Source organism: Musca autumnalis, unplaced genomic scaffold, assembly GCF_047663935.1.
Source record: "Musca autumnalis isolate F117 unplaced genomic scaffold, ASM4766393v1 scaffold_1, whole genome shotgun sequence".
Classification (NCBI taxonomy): domain Eukaryota; kingdom Metazoa; phylum Arthropoda; class Insecta; order Diptera; family Muscidae; genus Musca; species Musca autumnalis.
The window spans coordinates 13357691-13379812 of NW_027411644.1; the positions used below are offsets into that span (position 1 = coordinate 13357691).

The following is a 22122-nucleotide window of genomic DNA, read 5'->3' on the forward strand; positions in this document are numbered from 1 at the left end:
AAAAGTAGTAAAATTGTAAACGGCTCCCATATGAATTGTATTGTGTCTGAAGTAAAGGAGCGCTTTTCGAGTAAAAAGTAGTAAAACTTGCAGATTCTTGCACGTAAAGGAACAGAGCTATATTCTTACATGTTCGAGAACAGAACGAATGTTACAAAATATTAAAGCGGTCCATAAACTATAAAATTGGCTTGTCCATCCGATGAACTCCTTCTGTACATGTGTGCTTGATAAGTATGTAGCAAAGCATTCAATCTGCCTTCAATCTACAACCGAAATCTTCAAATTTTCCTCCAAAAATGAATGAACTTACATTTTTTATTTCTTCACAAACATAATATTTTGTTTTTTCATTATGAAAATCAAAACAATTTTGATTTTCCTCAATCCGTAAAATTCGCATACACATTAGGTCTGTACGATAACCCAAAAGTTTGTACAAATTTGCACAAACTTTTACAAAATGCTGTTCGATAACATAATTGTAAAGTAAAAGAGAGCGAATTTGGAGACAATTGTGAGAGAATTTTAGAGAGTTTTGGAGAGTTTTGTTTATAAGTTTTTGCAAGGAAATGTTTCTTGTAAGAATTTGCAAGTTTGATCAGCTGATTTAAATTCGAATGCTTTATGGCGGACTTCTTGGCAAAAACATAAACAAACGTTTGGTTATTAAAATAAATAGAAATAAAAAAGGGGAAAAATATTAAATAAATTTTGAAAAACGATAATGTAAGTGAAATAACTTTTTTTGTAGTTTGTGGGGACTATTTTTTTATTTTATTATTTATTTTATTTAATCTTTTCCGCTAACATCTTCTTCTTGTTGATCAAATCAGCTGACATCTTGCAAGTGTTGGCAAATTCCTGTTCGATAACAATCTGCAATTTTTTTGCTTCGAGAGAGTAACCCTGCTTCTACACATGACAGGACAATTGAGTTCACGTATTGATTGTCAAAAACCCAAAACTTGCCTGTGTGACGTAGGCGTCCAGACAACTGCAAAAACAGTTGTAATATTATGAATAAATTTCATCGATTTCTTTTCGTTTTCCGTTCACATATTTTGTTTTTGTACATATTCTTTTGTTTTCAACACATTTTAATTGTTATCTCACTTATTTTTACAGAAATGCCAAAAATTTATCTTCCCTACTGTTTGTGAAAAAATGATGGACAGCTGGGAGACAGCCGACAAATGTATGTATGTGTTAGTAAATCAGAGTTGTATTTGAAGACAAACTGTCTGGTGTAAACGCCTAGTAAAATTGGTGGAGAGAGGTTACTGAGAACTTGCTGAGTACTTGCAAGTACTTTTCACTTGCGAAGTTATCGTACAGACCTATTCTCATATTTTGAAAAATACACATACTACTACAAATATTGACATCAAAATTTGATAGTGTATGGGCCGCTTAAGGTCTTGCTAATTTTTACTGGAAAAGTTATTTCCAGTTCTAAATAAAGAGAAGTCAACCTTAGCCTCTTGTTTTCTTTTTGGAAAGGGGACATTGGAATACAATAACTCAGCAAGTTAATTCCTTGAATTCGCAGGTTATCATGTTCAATTTCCTGATTCACTATTTCCATCATCCCAAATTATTTACAATTGCACTTACACTTGTACATGTGTTTTCGGGGTTCTATATTTACATAAAATGTGTCTGGACAATATGAATAACATGGAACGTGATTCGTACAAAACCGTGCAAGGTGAATTTTTGATTACTTTTGTTATGTTGTTGTATTATTGTTGTTGTGTATTAAAGGAAGTAGTTTTAGTACCACAGAAGAATAATATACGTATTTAGTCATTAAAAGGAGTTAAAGGACTACGGTTGTGCAAAATAATAAAGGAAAAACGAAATTGAAAATATAATTCCCTATTTGATTTTATAATCAATAAAAATAAAAAATACAAATAATTAAGAATTATACAAAACAACAATGGGCTTCCATGTGGCATTCTTGTCCTTAACGGTTTTTATTTTCAATTTAAATTGTGTTGTCGATTGTCATGATCGCGATAAGCATATTAATCGAACCACCATATTCAACTTCCAAGATGTTAAATATTGTGCTAAACATGAATTTTACGATTTGAATTATTTTCATTGTATGCCGTGCAAGATATTGGGAGAAAATCTGCAAACTTCAGTTGATAGTAAGTGGTGTTGTGTAAGCTTACAATAGAGTGAGTGGTAAATAGATTTTAAAAAGTTTTAAAGTTTATAGTTTTTGAAAATAAATTGAATTGAGAATTCGTTGTAGAGAGGTTATTTTGTGTGAGAATTTCTACTTGTGTTTTAAAAAAAATCGTTATCGGAAGATCGTTATACAGAAATTCGTCCGTATTCATCTTTAAACATTCAAAAGTAACTTCCAATGTCATTAGTGCCTCATAACTAATCTATTGTGCCTTGTGATATTTCAGAATTTACCTGCTCCTGTAGAATGTCAACCCTCTCACCGACAGTAACAACAATTTACGATACCGTCAAAGCCTTTCGAACTTGCGGAAATATTTGCAACAATGTTACGTGCGCTTACGGGGCTTATCATTCAGGACACCGGCTAGTCAGGTCGCCTCTCTTGGGTGTGGTCCCAACCCTATTTGTCCCCACTCCTGGCACGCAACAGTAAATTAAAAGGAATTCCTCAAACAAACATATACTAACATTATACAAAAACGCATCATCGCCAATACAAACCATATCCTGCTGACCAATATCCTGCCCTCCCAACCATGGTCACTTCTTCCTTTCTTTATCCAGTGACCCCACACGCCGCCACATCACAACACTTACCTCGTCATGTATGTCCCCCTACCAAATTTTTAACACATAATCATTTTCTTATAACAAAGTACACATTAAGTCATATTTATTAAATAAGAATCCTAATACTAACAAAACTTGATTTTTTTATCACTATTACTAATGTTCTGATTTTTTTTAACTCTTTCTAGGATGTCAATAAACAAATTAATCAATCAACAAAATAGATAATCCTTTAACAAAATATCAATTTAGTCTTATTATTTAAAAAAAAATTTCCCTTGGATAGAGAATTGGAAATGTAACGGCTTTTTGCCAAATTTAAATTTTAAAACGACCGGTCTTCAGACCAATATAAATATACCCTAATGGGCTTTTTTTGCTAAGTCCATAAAATATTGAACACACAGATACAAAGCAAAACTGAACACAACATTCGCAAAGCGAAATAAATATCCTCTTAACAAGGCTAATTAATTTGATTTTTGATCCCACAGTATCTGAATCCCAACCTAATATTCTTAATAAAAGAGCTCTTTTCTTGATAATAAAAGGGGGACGGGGAAGACTATCAACCTTGACTACTTTGCTTTGAGAATGTTGAAATTGAACAAATACTTACTTACACTACAAATAAAAAGAATACATATAAAATATATCTTAATCACTATATGGATAAATACGTAAAAAAAAGATAATGGTATCAAAAATTGGTAGCATGCAAAAATGAAATATAAATAAGTCGTATCCAAGGATTCACCAGCAAATCGACTAAGTTCGTTGTTTAGAACTAAATCACTTTCGGTTTAATTATTCGCCCCTAGGGCAATGATTGTTCCACATAAAAATCGTCTTTCAGGTTAAATTCCAATATGGGCATAATAAGCAGTTCGGGCTGATTTGGAAATATATCAGTTCTTTCGCCTTTTGGTTAAATTCCAAGCCACTGTGCTATACACAAAACAGGCGAATTCACAAACTCGGAGTATGTGTGAATGTGTGTCTTGGACAAAAATACTCAAACTGGTGCTGGCCTAGGATACGTGTCGAATGATAACTTTTGTGCTGTCCAACAGATGGCAGTGGGACAGGTTTACCTCGGTATTTGAAAAAGTGGTGCCCTACCTTTTAGATAACACTGTTTTGTCTAGCATAAATATCGTCGCTATACTCCAACAGATATCACTCTCACCGTTTTGGTCGACACGCCGGCGCAATCAGATTCGGCTTGCCTATCCACAAAGAATAAATAATTAATTTTCTTTGGCTATTGGGATATTTTCGTCATTTAATTATTTACCTTTCGGCTTTCAGCCGACTTCTTAAATGTTTGGAATGCTATTCTGGTAATATTTGACGTAAATCCTTTCATTCGCCACCTATTTTTAAAAATAACTTTTATAGAATCACTTCACCCGATTTTTACGGTTTAAACAGATTACCTCTAATGCCAGATATCTATATTTACACTTTTCAGATTCAAATATTTAAACTTTTATATTTTTTTAACTTTTTTCTCACAATTAACTTTCATTTATCATGACACTACAGGTTTTGTCCAGCACCAGTTGACAAACTAACCATTTCTCTTATTGTTTGCTCTTATTTATAACTTCGTTATGGCGCATATGTAACTGTCCCTTGGTAGACATTTTAACTGAGAAACCACTTCTGTCCTTATTTTTGTATATATTAATTGTCCCTTTCTAAAAAAAATATTTCTCGCAATTTAGTAATTGCACTCAAAAATATTAAGAGTCCCATTTTTCTCCCGGTGTTATTTAAGAGAATCGGTACTGCCCGCTGTCGGTAGTGCCGTATTCGCACTTTACTCTAAAGTTGGCACCACTTATTTCTGTCATTCGATCCCAATAAATGCTGCCTCAATATTGACACTTCATCAGCTGACATTTATTTCTATTGACGACAAAGCGTGTGGTTTGTATCGTTCCTGATTTTACTGAAAATTTTATTAATTCTTTATTTTTCTTCTTTTCGTTTCAGGATTTCCTTTTGTGGTGATGTGCCCGAGTCCCCCAAACTCTCAGTGGACCCGTATATGATTCCCTGGAGAAATATACCAGTCCACTGAGAGGAAGGAACTTGTGCATTCCCATCACGTGAGGAAATGTTTGCAATGTTCTGGCTTAGCATACCCAGGCATTGCAACATCAACATTCAACATTTTTGGCGAAACAAAAATATCATAATCTCGCCTCCCCACCAATGAGGCAAGAAAAACAAACATTTTGTTATCGCCACATAAATTATATTGTGGCCCACTAAAAATTCGGCCCCCAACAACAATCTGCCATACGAATAAGATGACCACCTGAGCATGGCTAACAACACCCCGCATCCGTGTTGTTACCCTTTGAGAGTGCTCCAAGGTGGCATAACATAATTCCCCACCGCTCCAATGACCACACTGGGGAGCTAATTCTTTTTTTAATGTGGCTTTCGAGACCACCACACGGGCAAAAAGGTCTCACCCTAAGGTGCCCCCACGCAAAATTTTTTTTTTGCGTACGTGGCCGGACTTTGTGCTTCGGGGCCCCGCAACAAAACTCCAGCACTGTCAAAGCATGCCGAAAGTGATGGTGTGCGATGGGCCTTATTTGTGGCTGGGATTTAGTAGATGGGAACCCAACGTGGGGAACTCCCACACCCTGAGACAAGCCGGGCATATGACTTTAGGGAAGTATAATGAATATTTCCTATTATATGTTCATTTACTTGGTGTTATCATTTTCTTTATAGGGGGCCGCCTTATTTGTGTTCCGAATATTGGATTTTTTTGGAATCGCTATATATATATGGATTGGCGTAAGTGTCAATGAATGTATACTGTATATACTAATACTAATTATACATGGGGTATGATTGGTGTAGGGTAAAATTTTCGATTCTGAATAATTACAGTAAGGAGTATAATTGGGAAAGGGTATAATTGAGCTAGGTGTATAATTGAAGTAGGAGTAAGGCAGGTGTAAAAAAAATAAGGCAGGTGTATAAATGCATGTATAATCGGGACAAACACGGACAGAAATTTGCAGGTACTTGGTTATCACAGATATTAAAAATATATTGCACTGTAAACTTAACCTAGATACTATTAGGACGAAAACCAAACATGTATGCTTAATCCTATTTGTATCACAGGTCGGTTTACATTGCACTTATGTTTTGATATCTTTAACGTGATATATCCCAATGGGGTTACCTTGTAAATTTTCAAGTTCATACATATTGTCCCCTACGGGCCTCAGTATGCGACATTTTAAAAATTTTTTTGCAGAATTTCGCATTTATGTTCTTGGAGAATTCTGATTGGACTACATTCCTGCGATATACCTCCTGTCCAGGACGAAATTTGACTACGCGGGCTCTCTTATTATACCTCTCTGAGCTCTTTTCGTAGGCTTTGTGCAGATTTTCTTTTATATGCTTCCTTAATAGTTCCAATTTCTCTGGCCTCTGCAACTCTGTCACCTCGTGATCGGTCATTGACATGAGTTTTCTAGCTAGTTTATAATCATGTCCGCTGGAAAACATGTGGAAACCGAAGATGGCAAAGAACGGAGTTACTCCTGTTGCAGAGTGCACAGAGTTGCGTAGGGCGCATTCGATCTCAGAGAGGTATAAGTCCCAATCTCTTTGATCTTCCTCCAAGTAAGTCCTAATGGCGGTGATCACCGATTGATTTACACGCTCAGAGGCGTTGGACTGTGGGGAGTAGACAGCGGTTCTCATATGAGTGATTTTATACGAATTGATCATTTCTTGGAAGGATTTTGACAAGAACTGGGCCCCGTTATCACTATGAATGATTTCGGGAACCCCGAACTTGTGAAAAACTTCCTCTATGAGAAATTTTATCACGTTAGCCGCTGTGGCTTCCTTCATGGCCTTCAGAATGATAAACTTAGAGAAATGATCAACTATTATAAAGATGTACGCGTTTCCCTTTTTGGATCTGGGGTACTTCCCCAAAAAATCTATATATAATTTTTGAAAGGGTCTTTCAGTTTTGACTTCCTTTCCTATAGGAGGCATTAAATTTTTATTACACGATTTGGATTCCTGGCATTTTAGGCATTTCTTGATATATTCCCTAACTTGTATGGTCATATTGGGCCAATAGAAAAATCTTCTTATACGCTCTAATGTTTTATTTATTCCGCCATGACAGGCTGTGGGTACATTATGCATTTTCTCGATGATTTCATTTGTCATTCCACCCGGTATCCATACTTTCCATTGAAATTCTTCATCACTTTCCGGGTTTGGAAGACATTTTTTTAAAATCATACCATTCTGTACCTTTAAGTCAGGCAATTTCTCATTGTTTTCGGTGACGGTTTTTATTAAATCCGTGTATTCTTCACTTTGGAATTCTTTGGTGTCGTAATCTAAGAGTTCGGGCAATATTATTTCATCAATGTGGTTTTCAGTCGGTGCTCTAGATAGCATATCGGCTACTATATTCTCAGACCCTTTTCGGTGTTGGATCTCAAAGTTGTATCCCTGTAAGTTCAGGGACCACCTTGCCAATCTACCATTCAAGTCTCTCAAGGACATTAACCACTTTAATGATGCATGGTCGGTGATGACCGTGAACGGCATCATCTCGACGTACGGCCTAAATTTTTTGATTGCCATCACCGCAGCAAGACACTCTTTTTCGGTCACGCTGTAATTGCGTTGACACGAATTGAGTTTTTGTGAAAAAAATGCTATAGGGTGTTCTTCTTGCTTTTCATTCAATTGATACAGAACCGCACCTATACCATAATCTGATGCATCACATTGTATATAAAAATGTTTTGAGAAGTCGGGGTGACGCAGAACGGGGGCAGATGTCAGGGCCTTTTTAAGTTTCCCAAATGCGTTTATTGCCTCTTCACTCATCACGAACTTCTTGGACTTTTTGAGGGTATCTGTCAATGGGGCCGATATCGTCGCGAAGTCTTTGATGAAACGGCGGTACCAGCCAGCCGTTCCAAGAAAGCTTCGGACTTCCCGAGGGTTTCTTGGTACCTTGATGTTAAGAATCGCTTTTATTTTGTCCGGGTCGGTCCTTAATTTGCCTTCCCCAATAACAAAACCTAAATACTTCAGCTCTCTAAAACAAAATTGCGATTTTTTTATGCCAATGGTCAAATTGGCTTTCTTTAAGCACATTGCTACTTCCTTGAGGAGTCGCAAATGTTCTTGAAAATCGCTCGATATTATAAGTAAGTCATCCAAGTATATAAATACGTTATCTTTTAAATCTTGAGGGATGACTTTATCCATAAGACGACATAAGCGTTGCGCTGCGTTACACAGCCCGAATGGCATTACCCTAAATTGGTATAATGGCCTACCCGGGACTGTGAACGCAGTGCACGCCTTACTGTCATCATCGAGCTCGATTTGCCAAAAGGCATATTTTAAATCGACGCTACTTATAAAATGTGTTTCATCTATCCTACTTAATATACCTTCAATGTTTTGAAGGGGATAGGCGTCTTTGACCGTTAATTTATTTAACTTTCTTGCATCCAGGCAGAACCTGTTCTTCCCCGGCTTCCTCACAACAGTCGTACGATTACTCCAGGGGCTTTCGCTTTCTTCAATAACTTGGAGGCGGAGCATATTATCTATTTCTTCGTAGACTATTGCTTGGACAGCCGGAGATAACGGATAGTGCCGGTCTTTCACCGGTTCTGCACCTTCAACTAATTTAATTGTGTGTTTTTCCAAACTGGTCTTGCCTAATCCCTTCTCTTCAAAAGTGTCGAATTGGCTAATAGCATCATTTAACTGTTGTTGTTGTTGGGGAGACAAATTGTGTGGGTTTAGCTTATAATCCGCATCATCTAAGATGTCTTTTTGCAATTTTTCAATATTGACCTCGCTAACGACTAATGCTTTGGGCAATAGATCATATAGTTTCCAGAAATCTATGCCAAGGTACAACCCTTGCTCTAAATCTGGGCAGAGGTAGAAGTCTAAATCCTTTATCAGATCCTTATATTTAGTTTCTAGGTTTACCTTTCCGATTATCCTATGGTTCTGTCCGGCGGCTGTCTTCACGTTTGAAAATATGGGTCTTATAGTTACATCCAGGGGCTCTAAGAATTCCCTACATCCTCTACCCAAGATGCTAATCGAGGCTCCTGTATCTAATAGCCCCCTCATATTCATACCTTGTATTTCTACCTCGGCGAAAATTCGGGGATCATTCTTATCGGAATATTTCATAACAGAATCTATTACATTTTTTTTTTCTTTCTTTTTATTTTTAAATTTTTGTCGTAATTTTTGTATTTTTGGCTGTTTGATATTTTCTTGTTCATTATTTCCCATTATCCTTTCCCTAACCTCTTGATAATTTTGTTCCCTTATTGCTAATGGTAAATAATGTCGCATCTCCGGTGTAAACGGTTCTGGATTTCCATTGGATGTTTTAATCTGTTGGTTATTATGGTCTTTTATTGCAGGAATCTGCGTATTTTGAAAAATCTTCAGGGGTTTTCCGTTGGACGCGGTCCCCCTTGTATTTCCGCGCCCCGGTTCCGGTTTCCCTGACAAATACTACAAGTGGGACTTTTGGTCCCTGGATTTCCGCACCTATAGCAGAATAGGGATCTGGTACTGGCATCACAATAACGGAACGTATGTCCAGACCTTTTGCAGTTCCAACATAGCAGTTTAGCATTGCAGGGCCTTTCGGTCTGAACTGCTGCAATCTCTTCGGTTGTTTCCTGCTCAGGCAATGTATCGTACTCATAGACTGAGTCGTTAACTATCTCGTTAACATGTTTATTGGGGCGAGGAGGAGGTACGAAAGGTCGGTTCTCGCGTCTTAGAAAATTTCTTTCCCCTTCATTACACTCGATCCTGAGCTGTTCCACCGAAGACACTGAAATCGGGTAAACTATACGGCCTATGTTTTCTCTCATGTTTTTCTTCATTATTTTTATCATTTCTATCTCTGCAATTGGCTGGAACAGCTTCGATCTAATAAGTGCCATTGCTTGGAAGTAATTGTCTATGGACTCATTAGGCATTTGCTTCCTTTGAGCTAATTCGGTTATGATCTCGAAATTTGATTTAGAGGATTGGTACTGGTTTAGCAGACTGTGCTTTAAATCTTCCCAATTGTGGAACCTATTCGTCTTCTGAAAAAGCCAATACCAAGATTCCGCTTTGCCACCGAGTAGTAATGGGAAGTCTCTAATAATTTCAGTCCATGGTATTTTGTACTGCCACTGAAAATATTCAAGTCGATACACAAATTCCTCGACTCCCAACCCTGATGGATTTCCATCGAAATGCAGTCCCAATTTATTTATCCTAATATTGTACTTCGGATCAAAGGGAGCTGAATTACCACTTGGGTCTCGCCTAGCTACTTGGTTTTGGTTTGTACCATTGAAATTATTTCCACTGGATTGTGTCTCCATAGGACGAAGTGGTGGGTTATCATTTGCAGATGGCACGAATGTCTCATTTCGACCCTGAGGGGTGTTATTTGAGTTTTGCCTATTATCTTCAGAGGCTGTCGGTCTGTTTCCTGTCCCGCCCTGCTGGGAGACAGATTTAGCTACGTCCTTTATAACTTTGGTTAGGTCCATTAAAGATTTTTTCATTACCTCCATCTCTACTTTCAGATTTTGGAGATCCAGCTGTGGTGGCCCTGTTACATTACTGCTTCCTACCGCGCCGGCAGATGTAGTTGGTCGTTGGGCCCCTCCCATTTGACCTTGAAGATGGACTGGTCCTAACGAATTAGTCACCGGAGAGCCAACATTTATGGTGTGGGACAGGTCCCTAATCTGACCTTGGACATTCGAATTATCCTCCGCCATGTTTTGGTTAGTGTTATCTTCTATATCTTTCTTCTTTTTATTCTCTATCACTACTGATCTGTTTGCATCAAATTTTTCAGGTCTGTCCCGTTTTCTACTGGTCTGTGATCGAGTTCCGCTGCTCATACCCACAGATTCTCCTACAATCTCTGACGTCACCCTAAAGTGCTTTACGTATGGAGGTTAGTCTATGTTAACTGATGGTTCTTCACCGAGAGTAATTTATTATTATTATTTTCTTTTTGTTTTTTTATATTATTTAATAATTACGGAGGACTTAATGACAAGGATGTGATATGTGCGGTATATAAATTTTGGCCTAAAATAATGGTTCTGATTGACGGTGATGCGTAGGACGGATTATTTAACTAACACTTTTTTACACTACTGTGACAAGATATGTATCTTCATCTTCACTAACATATCCCTTGCTACTCAACCTATAGATACAACAGAACCCTAGTTATGTACTAGAGCGGTTATCCAATTATTGAATAGGATCACTGTTAAAAAATATTAAAAAAAAACTATCTTTTTAAACTGTCTAACCAGAATACGACCTGCTTCTACCACTATATTCGTTTAGCCAGTAGGCCAAGTCATATTCTGAATTGAAGTCGTCATCGTTTCACATCATCCACAATGTTCCAGAATATATCCCTCATACAACATTCTAGCACTTGTCCAGAATGGATATGAAGCAATACCTTCTGTATACTGTAGCTTCAGTTAGCGATTTCGGGCTATTGCTTTAAATGTACTGGGCTATTGCCTAGTGCCTAGATGACCTACACTATACTAAATTTCATTATATAATTTGGGCGCCATATTGTTACGTGCGCTTACGGGGCTTATCATTCAGGACACCGGCTAGTCAGGTCGCCTCTCTTGGGTGTGGTCCCAACCCTATTTGTCCCCACTCCTGGCACGCAACAGTAAATTAAAAGGAATTCCTCAAACAAACATATACTAACATTATACAAAAACGCATCATCGCCAATACAAACCATATCCTGCTGACCAATATCCTGCCCTCCCAACCATGGTCACTTCTTCCTTTCTTTATCCAGTGACCCCACACGCCGCCACATCACAACACTTACCTCGTCATGTATGTCCCCCTACCAAATTTTTAACACATAATCATTTTCTTATAACAAAGTACACATTAAGTCATATTTATTAAATAAGAATCCTAATACTAACAAAACTTGATTTTTTTATCACTATTACTAATGTTCTGATTTTTTTTAACTCTTTCTAGGATGTCAATAAACAAATTAATCAATCAACAAAATAGATAATCCTTTAACAAAATATCAATTTAGTCTTATTATTTAAAAAAAAATTTCCCTTGGATAGAGAATTGGAAATGTAACGGCTTTTTGCCAAATTTAAATTTTAAAACGACCGGTCTTCAGACCAATATAAATATACCCTAATGGGCTTTTTTTGCTAAGTCCATAAAATATTGAACACACAGATACAAAGCAAAACTGAACACAACATTCGCAAAGCGAAATAAATATCCTCTTAACAAGGCTAATTAATTTGATTTTTGATCCCACAGTATCTGAATCCCAACCTAATATTCTTAATAAAAGAGCTCTTTTCTTGATAATAAAAGGGGGACGGGGAAGACTATCAACCTTGACTACTTTGCTTTGAGAATGTTGAAATTGAACAAATACTTACTTACACTACAAATAAAAAGAATACATATAAAATATATCTTAATCACTATATGGATAAATACGTAAAAAAAAGATAATGGTATCAAAAATTGGTAGCATGCAAAAATGAAATATAAATAAGTCGTATCCAAGGATTCACCAGCAAATCGACTAAGTTCGTTGTTTAGAACTAAATCACTTTCGGTTTAATTATTCGCCCCTAGGGCAATGATTGTTCCACATAAAAATCGTCTTTCAGGTTAAATTCCAATATGGGCATAATAAGCAGTTCGGGCTGATTTGGAAATATATCAGTTCTTTCGCCTTTTGGTTAAATTCCAAGCCACTGTGCTATACACAAAACAGGCGAATTCACAAACTCGGAGTATGTGTGAATGTGTGTCTTGGACAAAAATACTCAAACTGGTGCTGGCCTAGGATACGTGTCGAATGATAACTTTTGTGCTGTCCAACAGATGGCAGTGGGACAGGTTTACCTCGGTATTTGAAAAAGTGGTGCCCTACCTTTTAGATAACACTGTTTTGTCTAGCATAAATATCGTCGCTATACTCCAACAGATATCACTCTCACCGTTTTGGTCGACACGCCGGCGCAATCAGATTCGGCTTGCCTATCCACAAAGAATAAATAATTAATTTTCTTTGGCTATTGGGATATTTTCGTCATTTAATTATTTACCTTTCGGCTTTCAGCCGACTTCTTAAATGTTTGGAATGCTATTCTGGTAATATTTGACGTAAATCCTTTCATTCGCCACCTATTTTTAAAAATAACTTTTATAGAATCACTTCACCCGATTTTTACGGTTTAAACAGATTACCTCTAATGCCAGATATCTATATTTACACTTTTCAGATTCAAATATTTAAACTTTTATATTTTTTTAACTTTTTTCTCACAATTAACTTTCATTTATCATGACACTACAGGTTTTGTCCAGCACCAGTTGACAAACTAACCATTTCTCTTATTGTTTGCTCTTATTTATAACTTCGTTATGGCGCATATGTAACTGTCCCTTGGTAGACATTTTAACTGAGAAACCACTTCTGTCCTTATTTTTGTATATATTAATTGTCCCTTTCTAAAAAAAATATTTCTCGCAATTTAGTAATTGCACTCAAAAATATTAAGAGTCCCATTTTTCTCCCGGTGTTATTTAAGAGAATCGGTACTGCCCGCTGTCGGTAGTGCCGTATTCGCACTTTACTCTAAAGTTGGCACCACTTATTTCTGTCATTCGATCCCAATAAATGCTGCCTCAATATTGACACTTCATCAGCTGACATTTATTTCTATTGACGACAAAGCGTGTGGTTTGTATCGTTCCTGATTTTACTGAAAATTTTATTAATTCTTTATTTTTCTTCTTTTCGTTTCAGGATTTCCTTTTGTGGTGATGTGCCCGAGTCCCCCAAACTCTCAGTGGACCCGTATATGATTCCCTGGAGAAATATACCAGTCCACTGAGAGGAAGGAACTTGTGCATTCCCATCACGTGAGGAAATGTTTGCAATGTTCTGGCTTAGCATACCCAGGCATTGCAACATCAACATTCAACATTTTTGGCGAAACAAAAATATCATAATCTCGCCTCCCCACCAATGAGGCAAGAAAAACAAACATTTTGTTATCGCCACATAAATTATATTGTGGCCCACTAAAAATTCGGCCCCCAACAACAATCTGCCATACGAATAAGATGACCACCTGAGCATGGCTAACAACACCCCGCATCCGTGTTGTTACCCTTTGAGAGTGCTCCAAGGTGGCATAACATAATTCCCCACCGCTCCAATGACCACACTGGGGAGCTAATTCTTTTTTTAATGTGGCTTTCGAGACCACCACACGGGCAAAAAGGTCTCACCCTAAGGTGCCCCCACGCAAAATTTTTTTTTTGCGTACGTGGCCGGACTTTGTGCTTCGGGGCCCCGCAACAACAACACCCAAAACACTAAGCCCACCAAAAATGTTACCGTCTTAAGTCCACAATATTGCCAAACAAATCAAGAAATGCTTCCGAAACTTAATTGCAAATTTAAATATGTAAATCGCAGTCGTACCTCTACCACGGCGGCAGTGGATTTTAGCAAATCGATTGAAGTGGCCAATTTAAATTGGCAACATGATGGTGGATGTGATAAATGTGATTTGGAGTATAATTTTCAATATCAAGATTATTGTATAGCCAATGAGTTGTTGAGGCCGTTTTTAAACTATAATTCCTTTTGGCAAGCTACGCTGCAACATTTTGGTGATTTGAAGTTTGTGGCATTCTTTTGCATGGCCCTCAACAACAATACGGCCTGTAATCATTTAGCTAACTTGTGTGTACTTTCGTTTTATTCGTTCGATAAGAATTCACCTTGCAGCAAATTTCTCCTGTCGCAAGCATCGGATGTGGTTTATCGTTATGGCGGTGCAGATGAACAAATGTCACATCAACAAATTAAACCATTTTTGTATTATCGCAAGGGTAAAGAAATGGCCAAGGAATTGAGGGAGCCCATAAAGGATGTTCGCTTTAGTTTGAATGAGAATAGTGTGGTAAGTTGGAAATTGAGGTTAGAAAAAATACTTACATATATAATACATTTTCAAATTTCCTACTTCTTTTTAGCACAACAATTTGAATTTTTTCAGCGTTTCTTATGCTCTGGATGGCACTCTAAAACGTTGGGGAAACTTGCGATTCCAAGATTTATTGTTATGTCCATTCTATAAAAGTTCGATGGTATTGGTTGAAAACTCCATTCGTTTTGCCAAGAAATATGATATAATTGAATGTGATTTATCCTTGGAACACATCTTGGATATGGCGAAATTGTTTGGAAATCAGCAATTTATGAGCATATTTTTAAATTATTCTAAAATTGATGAACCGGATAAAATGATTTTGCATACAATACCCATATTAATTGAGGATATTACATTGGAAAATAAGGTAAGTTGCGGACAAAGATACAAACGAAGAGAGACATACCTACTTCCTTCAATCTCTAGAAATCCTACAGGAAATCTTCTATCTATAAAAGATCTTTTACGTACTTTTAGAAGCTACAGGAATTCACAGGAAACGCTTCTATAGTCCCGGGCCACACTAGAGTAATGTCACTGAAATTTTGGCATGAAATTATGCGTCTCTAGATCGAGTTCCATAGTAGAGTAAAATTATGACATTGCTGTTGTGGGGAATTCGACTTAAGAACGCCTAATTTCATGAAATTTTTTAATGAAATTCACTCCAGTGTGGACCGGGACATAGTTTCCTCTATCTGTAGAAGAGCAGTAGAAAAAATATATTCTCCTTCTATAGAGGACCTGTAAAGAATCTTCATCTGTAGAAAGTTCTTCTTTTGAAGAAACCCAGCAGATGGTATTCATTCTATAAACAAGTGAAAAGCGCGAAGTTCTGCCGTGTCGAACTTGTTATACTTGTTAAGGGGTGGAAGAAACGAGTGATGTGATGCGTTTTATGGATGAAGCTATATGGTGCTGTATGACTGTAGATGATGGTGTGTGGACTTACAATCTTGAATGATCCTAGATTTAATAGTATATGATCCTAACGCCTTTAGGGCAGCCTACTTGGTCCGTCATTCCTACTACCAATTCCAGGGCCTTCAATACTGCGAAGACTTCCGCCTGAAAACCACTGCAATTTGTATTAAGCTTGAAAGAGCGTTTAATGTTTAGCTCTTCGCAGTACACCCCCGCTCCAGTACCTTCAACCATCTTTGAACCATCGGAAAAGATGGAGAGGCTATCGGGTAGTGGGCTGCCATGCTCCCATTCACTTCTGTCAGGGATAAGAACCTTCGCTGCATCAAAATCCAACGAAGGCGAGATGTAGTCAGTTACACTCCCCCCGTCACTTAGTCCGATCTGACTGCTTAGCTGGTTTAAAATACTAGCATGTCCAGACCCTGAAGAGCGCCATAGATTAAGCTCCTTGAGCCTCAAGGCACTACGGGATGCTAGATACTGAACAGAAATGTCCAGGGGCTGGATGTTCAGTACCACATTCAGTGCTGCTTGAGGGGTGCTCCTCACTGCTCCTGTAGTAAGAACTGAAGCAGATCTTTGCACAGTAGCTAACCTAGACAGATTGGATTTGTTATTTAGGGCCTGCTACCAAACAAGACATCCATAGGTCAGAATGGGGCATACCACTGTCATGAACAGCCAGTGTATAACATGTGGTCTCAAACCCCAGCTCTTACCTATGGAGTTCTTGCAGGAATAGAGTGCAATTAAACCCCTCTTAGTGCACTCCTCTGTGTTCCTTTTCCATCTGAGTTGATGGTCAAGAATCACTCCCTGGTACTTCGCCTCTGTAGAGAGATTTAGTTGCACCCCATCTAGTGTTGGTGGTACGAACTCGGCGGTTTTTATTTTTCTGGTAAAGAGCACCAGCTCCGTCTTTGCCGGATTCACACCAAGGCCGTTGATGTGAGCCCAGCGTGAGAGTTTGACAAGTGCTCTTTGCATTAAATCGGATAATGTGGACAAAAATTTCCCGCTAATCAGGATAAGCGTAAGCAACTACCTTAGTTCCTTGTTTGTCGAATTCCCTGAGTATCCCATTTATCACCAGTAGCCAGAGCAAGGGAGAGGTGTGCCTCTGGTGACATATCTCCTAATGGAACTCTCTCCAATATTAGAATTGATAAGCCTGCTTCTAAGCATGCTATGAATCCAGTCTATTAGGATAGAGGGGACACCCAGTGATTCTAGAGAAGAGTGGATGGATTCGAGTTTCACGTTGTTAAAGGCCCCCTCTATATCCAGAAAGGCAGCCAAGGTGAAATTCGATTCATCCAGATTCTTCTCTATATAACCCAAGACACTATGTAGAGCTGTTTCTGTTGATTTCCCTTTAAGTTCTAATTTCTAAGTCTAACAACCTTTCCAAAGTCTTTAAGAGAAAGGAGGAAAGACTAATCGGCCTGTAGTTTTTCAGTAGCGAGTGACTTGGTTTCCCAGCTTTGGGAATATAGGTCACTGTTACCTCTTTCCACAGCGCCGGTATGTGCGATAGTAGTAGACAAGCCCTAAAGATCTTCTGAAGAATGGTTGTCAAAACAGTCGGTGCGTTGTGAAGCATCGCTGGAATGATACCATCAGGTCCAGGAGACTTAAATGGCTGAAAAGTACTTATCGCCCATGAGATTTTGTGATAGCTTATTAATCTGTTGACAAGAGCCAACTCCCCCGGAGTGCGGGTCCTGCTTTTGTCCACACCAGGTGTGCTCGAGCTGGCATCTTCACTTCCAGGGAAATGTGTTCCTGTCAACAGATCTAAAGTCTCTAGAGCGGAGTTAGTCCAGGTACCGTTATCCCGTTTGATGCTCCCAAAGGGTTTTGGGTCCTTCGAGATCACCTTACGGAACCTCGCTGCTGCATTAACCCCCTCTATAGATTCACTAAAGCTTATCCACGAGTCTCTCTTAGCTTTCCTGATTTGACTTTTATACCGGTTGTAACTCTCTCTATAGAGATTCCAATCGGTATCAGATTTGGTGCTGTTAGCTTTATTATAGGCTTCCCTGCTGTTTTTCCTAAGCTTGGCTAGCTCTTTGTTCCACCAAACTGGTTGAGTTCTCCTACCAGGATAAGATAATGGGCAAGACTTCTCATAGCAACCCTGGAGGACACGCGTAAGATCTACCACTTGACCATCTATTTCCTCCGCTGTGCGTGGTTCAGAGAATTCGCACAGCCTCGAGGAAACAAGGGAGTTGTAGTTTTCCCAGTTTGCCCTCCTTGGATTCTTATGAGGCAGTTGCCGTTTACTTCCATAGTGAACTTGAAAGTGGTCTGAAAATGAACACTCCTCCGATACTCTCCAGTCCACTATGGCTGTATCTTCCATATTTGTAAGGGTTAGGTCAATGACCTCCTCCCTTACCCTATTATGAAAGGTGGCAGTGTCACCCATGTTGCATACTCGTAGATTATTAACTAAAATAAAATCGAATATGGACTCACCTCTCGCATTGTTGTCTCTGCTTCGCCAGTGGAAGTGGTGAGCATTTGCATCACAGCCCAACACTAACCTGCATTTGCCCATCGTCTCCTCCACTAGTTTGCGCACCAATCCGCTTGGTGGGTCGGGTGCCTTATACGACATGTAGACCGAGGCTAGCACTAAAGCTCTACCGGTAACTTTGTCTAGCCTCACTACAGTTTATGAAACACAATACATCAGACATTTGCAGTCATTTGCCAAGCATCTGACGATACGGGAGTCAGCCACTGTGTTGCCTATAATGTACGTGTGCCTCTGTTCGTCGTCCCCATGCTTATTAGCTTAGGAAAGTATGTACTGTTGTGTGTTGTTGCCCATTGCTACCATAGACCTATAGAAGGTCTTCTCTCTACAAAATACCTGTAAAAGGTTTTTCTTATATTTCCTTCTATCATTACAGCGCCCGCAAAAAGAAGACTGGCAATTGGTAAAACGCTTTCAAATGATCGAGACACATGTACGTCATGGTTCCATTTCATCAAAGATATCACCAATCTATGAAGATGCCCACAAACTGTTACTCTATCGTTCATTGCGTTATGTGGAAAAACTAGAACTCCATTATGATATTCACGATGACAATCGAATTTCTGTGCCCGTATTAAAATTACGCTTTCGTCACATTGAATTCACAAACAACACCACCCTGGATATGCCTTTAAAATTTCAATTTGCCATTAGTTTTCAACGCATTGAGGACGCCAATGGAGGTGGTGGTGGTGGTAGTAGTGGAGAACTGGCTAATGAAATTGCTTTACCATTGCTCTTACTCCTGGCTGTGGTGGGTGGTCTTATACGTGCCCGTAATACTCGCAAAAGACGTTGTTTGGCGGCGGCGACCACCAGTAGCAGCAGTGAAGACTTCTGTCATTTCGCCTTTTTTACGGAGTTTCTTTTGCATTTAATATCCTACATGGCAATAGCTTTTTTGTTGTGTTTTCTTCTATGTATAGTTATTAATGCATTGACATATTTGAGCCAAACCACTGTGGAGCTTACAGTGCCCATTGTCAAAGATCAACGTTCCTTGGAAGTGATAATTTATGCAGCGTTTGTCTTAAAGGTATGTATAACACACATAATATTGTGATTTAGTAGTGATATGATTTCCTTCTTTTTTAGTTGATTTTTGTTGCCATTTATTTTTGGCGTTTATCCCATTTTAACATTTTCTTTATTGACTGGGAACGTCCACGTTGTGGTGATACAAATCATTTCAATTTGAAAAATAATCTCGAAACGTCTTCCGTTTGTTCGAGTGTACGCACCTATGTTAGTGAATCGAATGTCTCAGCTTGGCGTAGCATATTACTGGCAAATGAATGGATTCAATTAAGTGGACAACAGAAGACCTCAACGTTGGTGCAAGGCATTGCCACATTTGTGATTGTTAAGGTTATATTGGAAACAATTAGAACAGTTATTGTTAAATTTTTAAGCAAGCTTTTTTCTTCTTTTAGATTTCCAATATTTTAGACATAACACAAGATGACATCACATTGAAGGTGTTTTTTATTTCCCTAATCTATGTATGTGTTTACATTCTACAATATATCCTTAGAGCTGTGGTTCTAACACGCCTTATGGGCAATCGTTTGCAAAAATATACCGAACATTGCTCGTTGGCCAATATCTCGGTATTTGTATTGGTAGAACCATCCTATGGTTATTATATACATGGTCGTTCTCCACATGGTTTCGCAGATTCTGATATGACAACCATGATAATGCAGTTGCAACGTGAAACTCAAAGTATGTGCGGACGGCGTGGTTTACTCAGTGACACCGATCAATGTTACATTATAATGCCACCAAAGAACTTAAATAATTATTTTGATAAACTTTTGCTGCCATATCAACGTTCGTTTACGGCAACAACGTCAGGCGCCGGTGGAAATTCAACAAATTATCCGAAAGAGCTGAATACAATTGAGGGTTCACTGGAAAAGACATCAATTGCCTTTAGCAGTGTGAATCGTTTCTTTTGCGCATTTATTGATCATGTGAGTATTTTGAACAGTTAGAGGAGACTAAAATTTAAAAAAGGTTTTTAAATTCATTTTAAAACAAACTTATAATACGCCTTGCACATTGTGGTGTAGGTTATAATAACAAAATTAGCATAAACTACTACATAATAAGCCGTTTTTGTGCTGTTCTATAATAATAAGAATAAAAATGTCAACATAAGTGACATTTTAGTGGAACCCGTTCAATTGGGCGTCCCCTTGACCAATACAAAATTATAAAAAAAAAATTCTTTCCTCTTTTCAGGGCATTAAGGATATGGATTACATTATTAAAGAGAAAACATTTCTGGAAAGTCTTCTTAACTGTGAATTTGACAATTACTTAACCGATCGTAAGTTAAGTGATTATATTATTTAATTGATGTACGACAGAAGTTCTCTATTTTTGCAGACAAAGGCACATTTTATATTGACAAAAGTCTATCGTTTAGTCAAATGTTTCTGTATGGCAATGAACTACAATTGTTTACTGTACAATTTCTTTTGTTTTTGGCTATTTATTTGTTGTTTCATTCATTAATGGCTGCAGTTATAGCAATTTATTTGTTTAACAAGGTAAGATCACAAACGTTGCTCAGGAGAGGCCTAAAACAATAATTTAACATTAAACCATAATAGACTGTAATTTGCAATTAAATACAAAAATATTCCTCTAAAGATTTTTCTTGAGAATATAGATTTGTAGTTTTATGGTTTTCGTTAAATTTATAATATTGTTTTCCTTTTTTATTTCAGATATTTCAAGTGTTGTTTGTCAGTTCCGTTAAGGAGAATATCTCAATAAAGACATTAATTGATAAACGATTTTTAATATAAATATTTTTTATATAAAAATATTAAATAATTTGTAATTTGCTTTCAAATATTATGTATTAAATTAATATTGTCAATAAATGTGAAAAAAATAACAGAACATATTTCAATCCTGAGTATCTACTCTACCAATGTGTAAAGGCCCCCACTCATTAGTCAGTCTGACTGCCAGCATTTATGGTAGTATGTGTAAATTTTTGAAATTTTGAGAATGTATGTGTGAGTTTTCCAAGACTGATGAAAATCAAAATAGTTTTGATTTCAAAATGAACCCCCATCAGTCTGGGTGAATTGTGTTTATTTTCAAATTGTCAATAAATAATTTTGAAAAACAGAAAATAATGTTGGTGTTGGAACACAAAAAACGTAGAATTAATTCATTTTTGGAGGAGAAATTCCAGATTTTTAGTCTTGAATGATGGTTCGTGCTACACACTTGTCAGTCACACATACAGAAAGGGTTCATCGGACTGACGGCACAGACTGATAAATGAGTGGGGGCCTTAAAACATAGTGGAAAATCATAAACAACATAAACAAGTAAAAATCATTAAGTTAGGCCGGGTCGAACTTTTGATACCCTCCGCAATAAAATATTCTAAACTAAAATGAAACAATTAGTTTCCTGTTAGGTGCAAACATTGTTCGACCACTGATACCCCAAATGCCTAAATTAGGTCAAACAAGTAAAAAAGTGTGAGTAGGCTTTACCCTCAGCCAATGTGAAGTGAAACTTTCACCTACGGACAGATCGATTGTATTTAAGGTCTCTTCAGAATTTGGTGGCCCTTTTTGGACATTTGAACTTGCCGACAAAAATGTGGATTAGGAATTAACTGCACTAATAGGCAAGACAGACGGCAGACTTAATTTGCATTAACAGCCTTAATTCAAATTAATTCGTGCATTATCCACA

The 22122-nt window shown here is 37.7% G+C and overlaps 1 protein-coding gene and 4 long non-coding RNA genes across 7 annotated transcripts; 3 read left to right on the forward strand and 2 right to left on the reverse strand.

Annotated features, from left to right (window-relative positions):
* The first annotated feature begins 1807 nt into the window (after positions 1 to 1807).
* LOC141393804 (uncharacterized) lies at positions 1808 to 2999 on the forward strand. Its single transcript, XR_012410191.1, has 2 exons — positions 1808 to 2162; positions 2433 to 2999. It is a non-coding gene; the product is annotated as an uncharacterized lncRNA (long non-coding RNA).
* Positions 3000 to 3468: 469 nt separating this feature from the next.
* On the reverse strand, positions 3469 to 4434 carry LOC141393816 (uncharacterized). Its single transcript, XR_012410196.1, has 3 exons — positions 4218 to 4434; positions 4076 to 4154; positions 3469 to 4007 (listed from the first exon to the last, which is right to left on the reverse strand). It is a non-coding gene; the product is annotated as an uncharacterized lncRNA (long non-coding RNA).
* Positions 4435 to 4665: 231 nt separating this feature from the next.
* Positions 4666 to 11951, forward strand: LOC141393811 (uncharacterized). 2 transcript variants are annotated; one of them, XR_012410194.1, is made up of 4 exons: positions 4666 to 5601; positions 10437 to 10640; positions 10715 to 10816; positions 11899 to 11951. It is a non-coding gene; the product is annotated as an uncharacterized lncRNA (long non-coding RNA). The 2 variants fall into 2 exon arrangements; XR_012410192.1 differs by having other exon boundaries at positions 4667 to 5601; positions 10715 to 11951.
* An 852-nt stretch (positions 11952 to 12803) lies between these two features.
* Positions 12804 to 13266, reverse strand: LOC141393928 (uncharacterized). Its single transcript, XR_012410215.1, has 3 exons — positions 13150 to 13266; positions 13008 to 13086; positions 12804 to 12939 (listed from the first exon to the last, which is right to left on the reverse strand). It is a non-coding gene; the product is annotated as an uncharacterized lncRNA (long non-coding RNA).
* Positions 13267 to 13601: 335 nt separating this feature from the next.
* LOC141393914 (meckelin) lies at positions 13602 to 21301 on the forward strand. Of its 2 annotated transcripts, XM_073967552.1 has the most exons (9): positions 13602 to 13645; positions 13712 to 14879; positions 14953 to 15276; positions 18764 to 19426; positions 19486 to 19758; positions 19824 to 20366; positions 20638 to 20725; positions 20785 to 20948; positions 21129 to 21301. In XM_073967552.1, exons 2-9 carry the CDS (start codon positions 14346 to 14348, stop codon positions 21207 to 21209), a joined length of 2670 nt encoding a protein of 889 aa, XP_073823653.1. In that variant the 5' UTR covers positions 13602 to 13645; positions 13712 to 14345; the 3' UTR covers positions 21210 to 21301. The 2 variants fall into 2 exon arrangements, with proteins under 2 accessions (XP_073823653.1, XP_073823646.1); XM_073967545.1 differs by having other exon boundaries at positions 13602 to 14879.
* The last annotated feature ends 821 nt before the right edge of the window (positions 21302 to 22122 follow it).

Coding starts and splice junctions, on each gene's coding strand:
- LOC141393914 (XM_073967545.1), top strand. CDS start 14,346: ATGCTTCCGAAACTTAATTGCAAATTTAAATATGTAAATCGCAGTCGT. Junction 19,759..19,823: donor CCACATTTGTGATTGTTAAG/GTTATATTGGAA, acceptor TTCTTCTTTTAG/ATTTCCAATATTTTAGACAT. Junction 20,949..21,128: donor CAATTTATTTGTTTAACAAG/GTAAGATCACAA, acceptor TTTTTATTTCAG/ATATTTCAAGTGTTGTTTGT.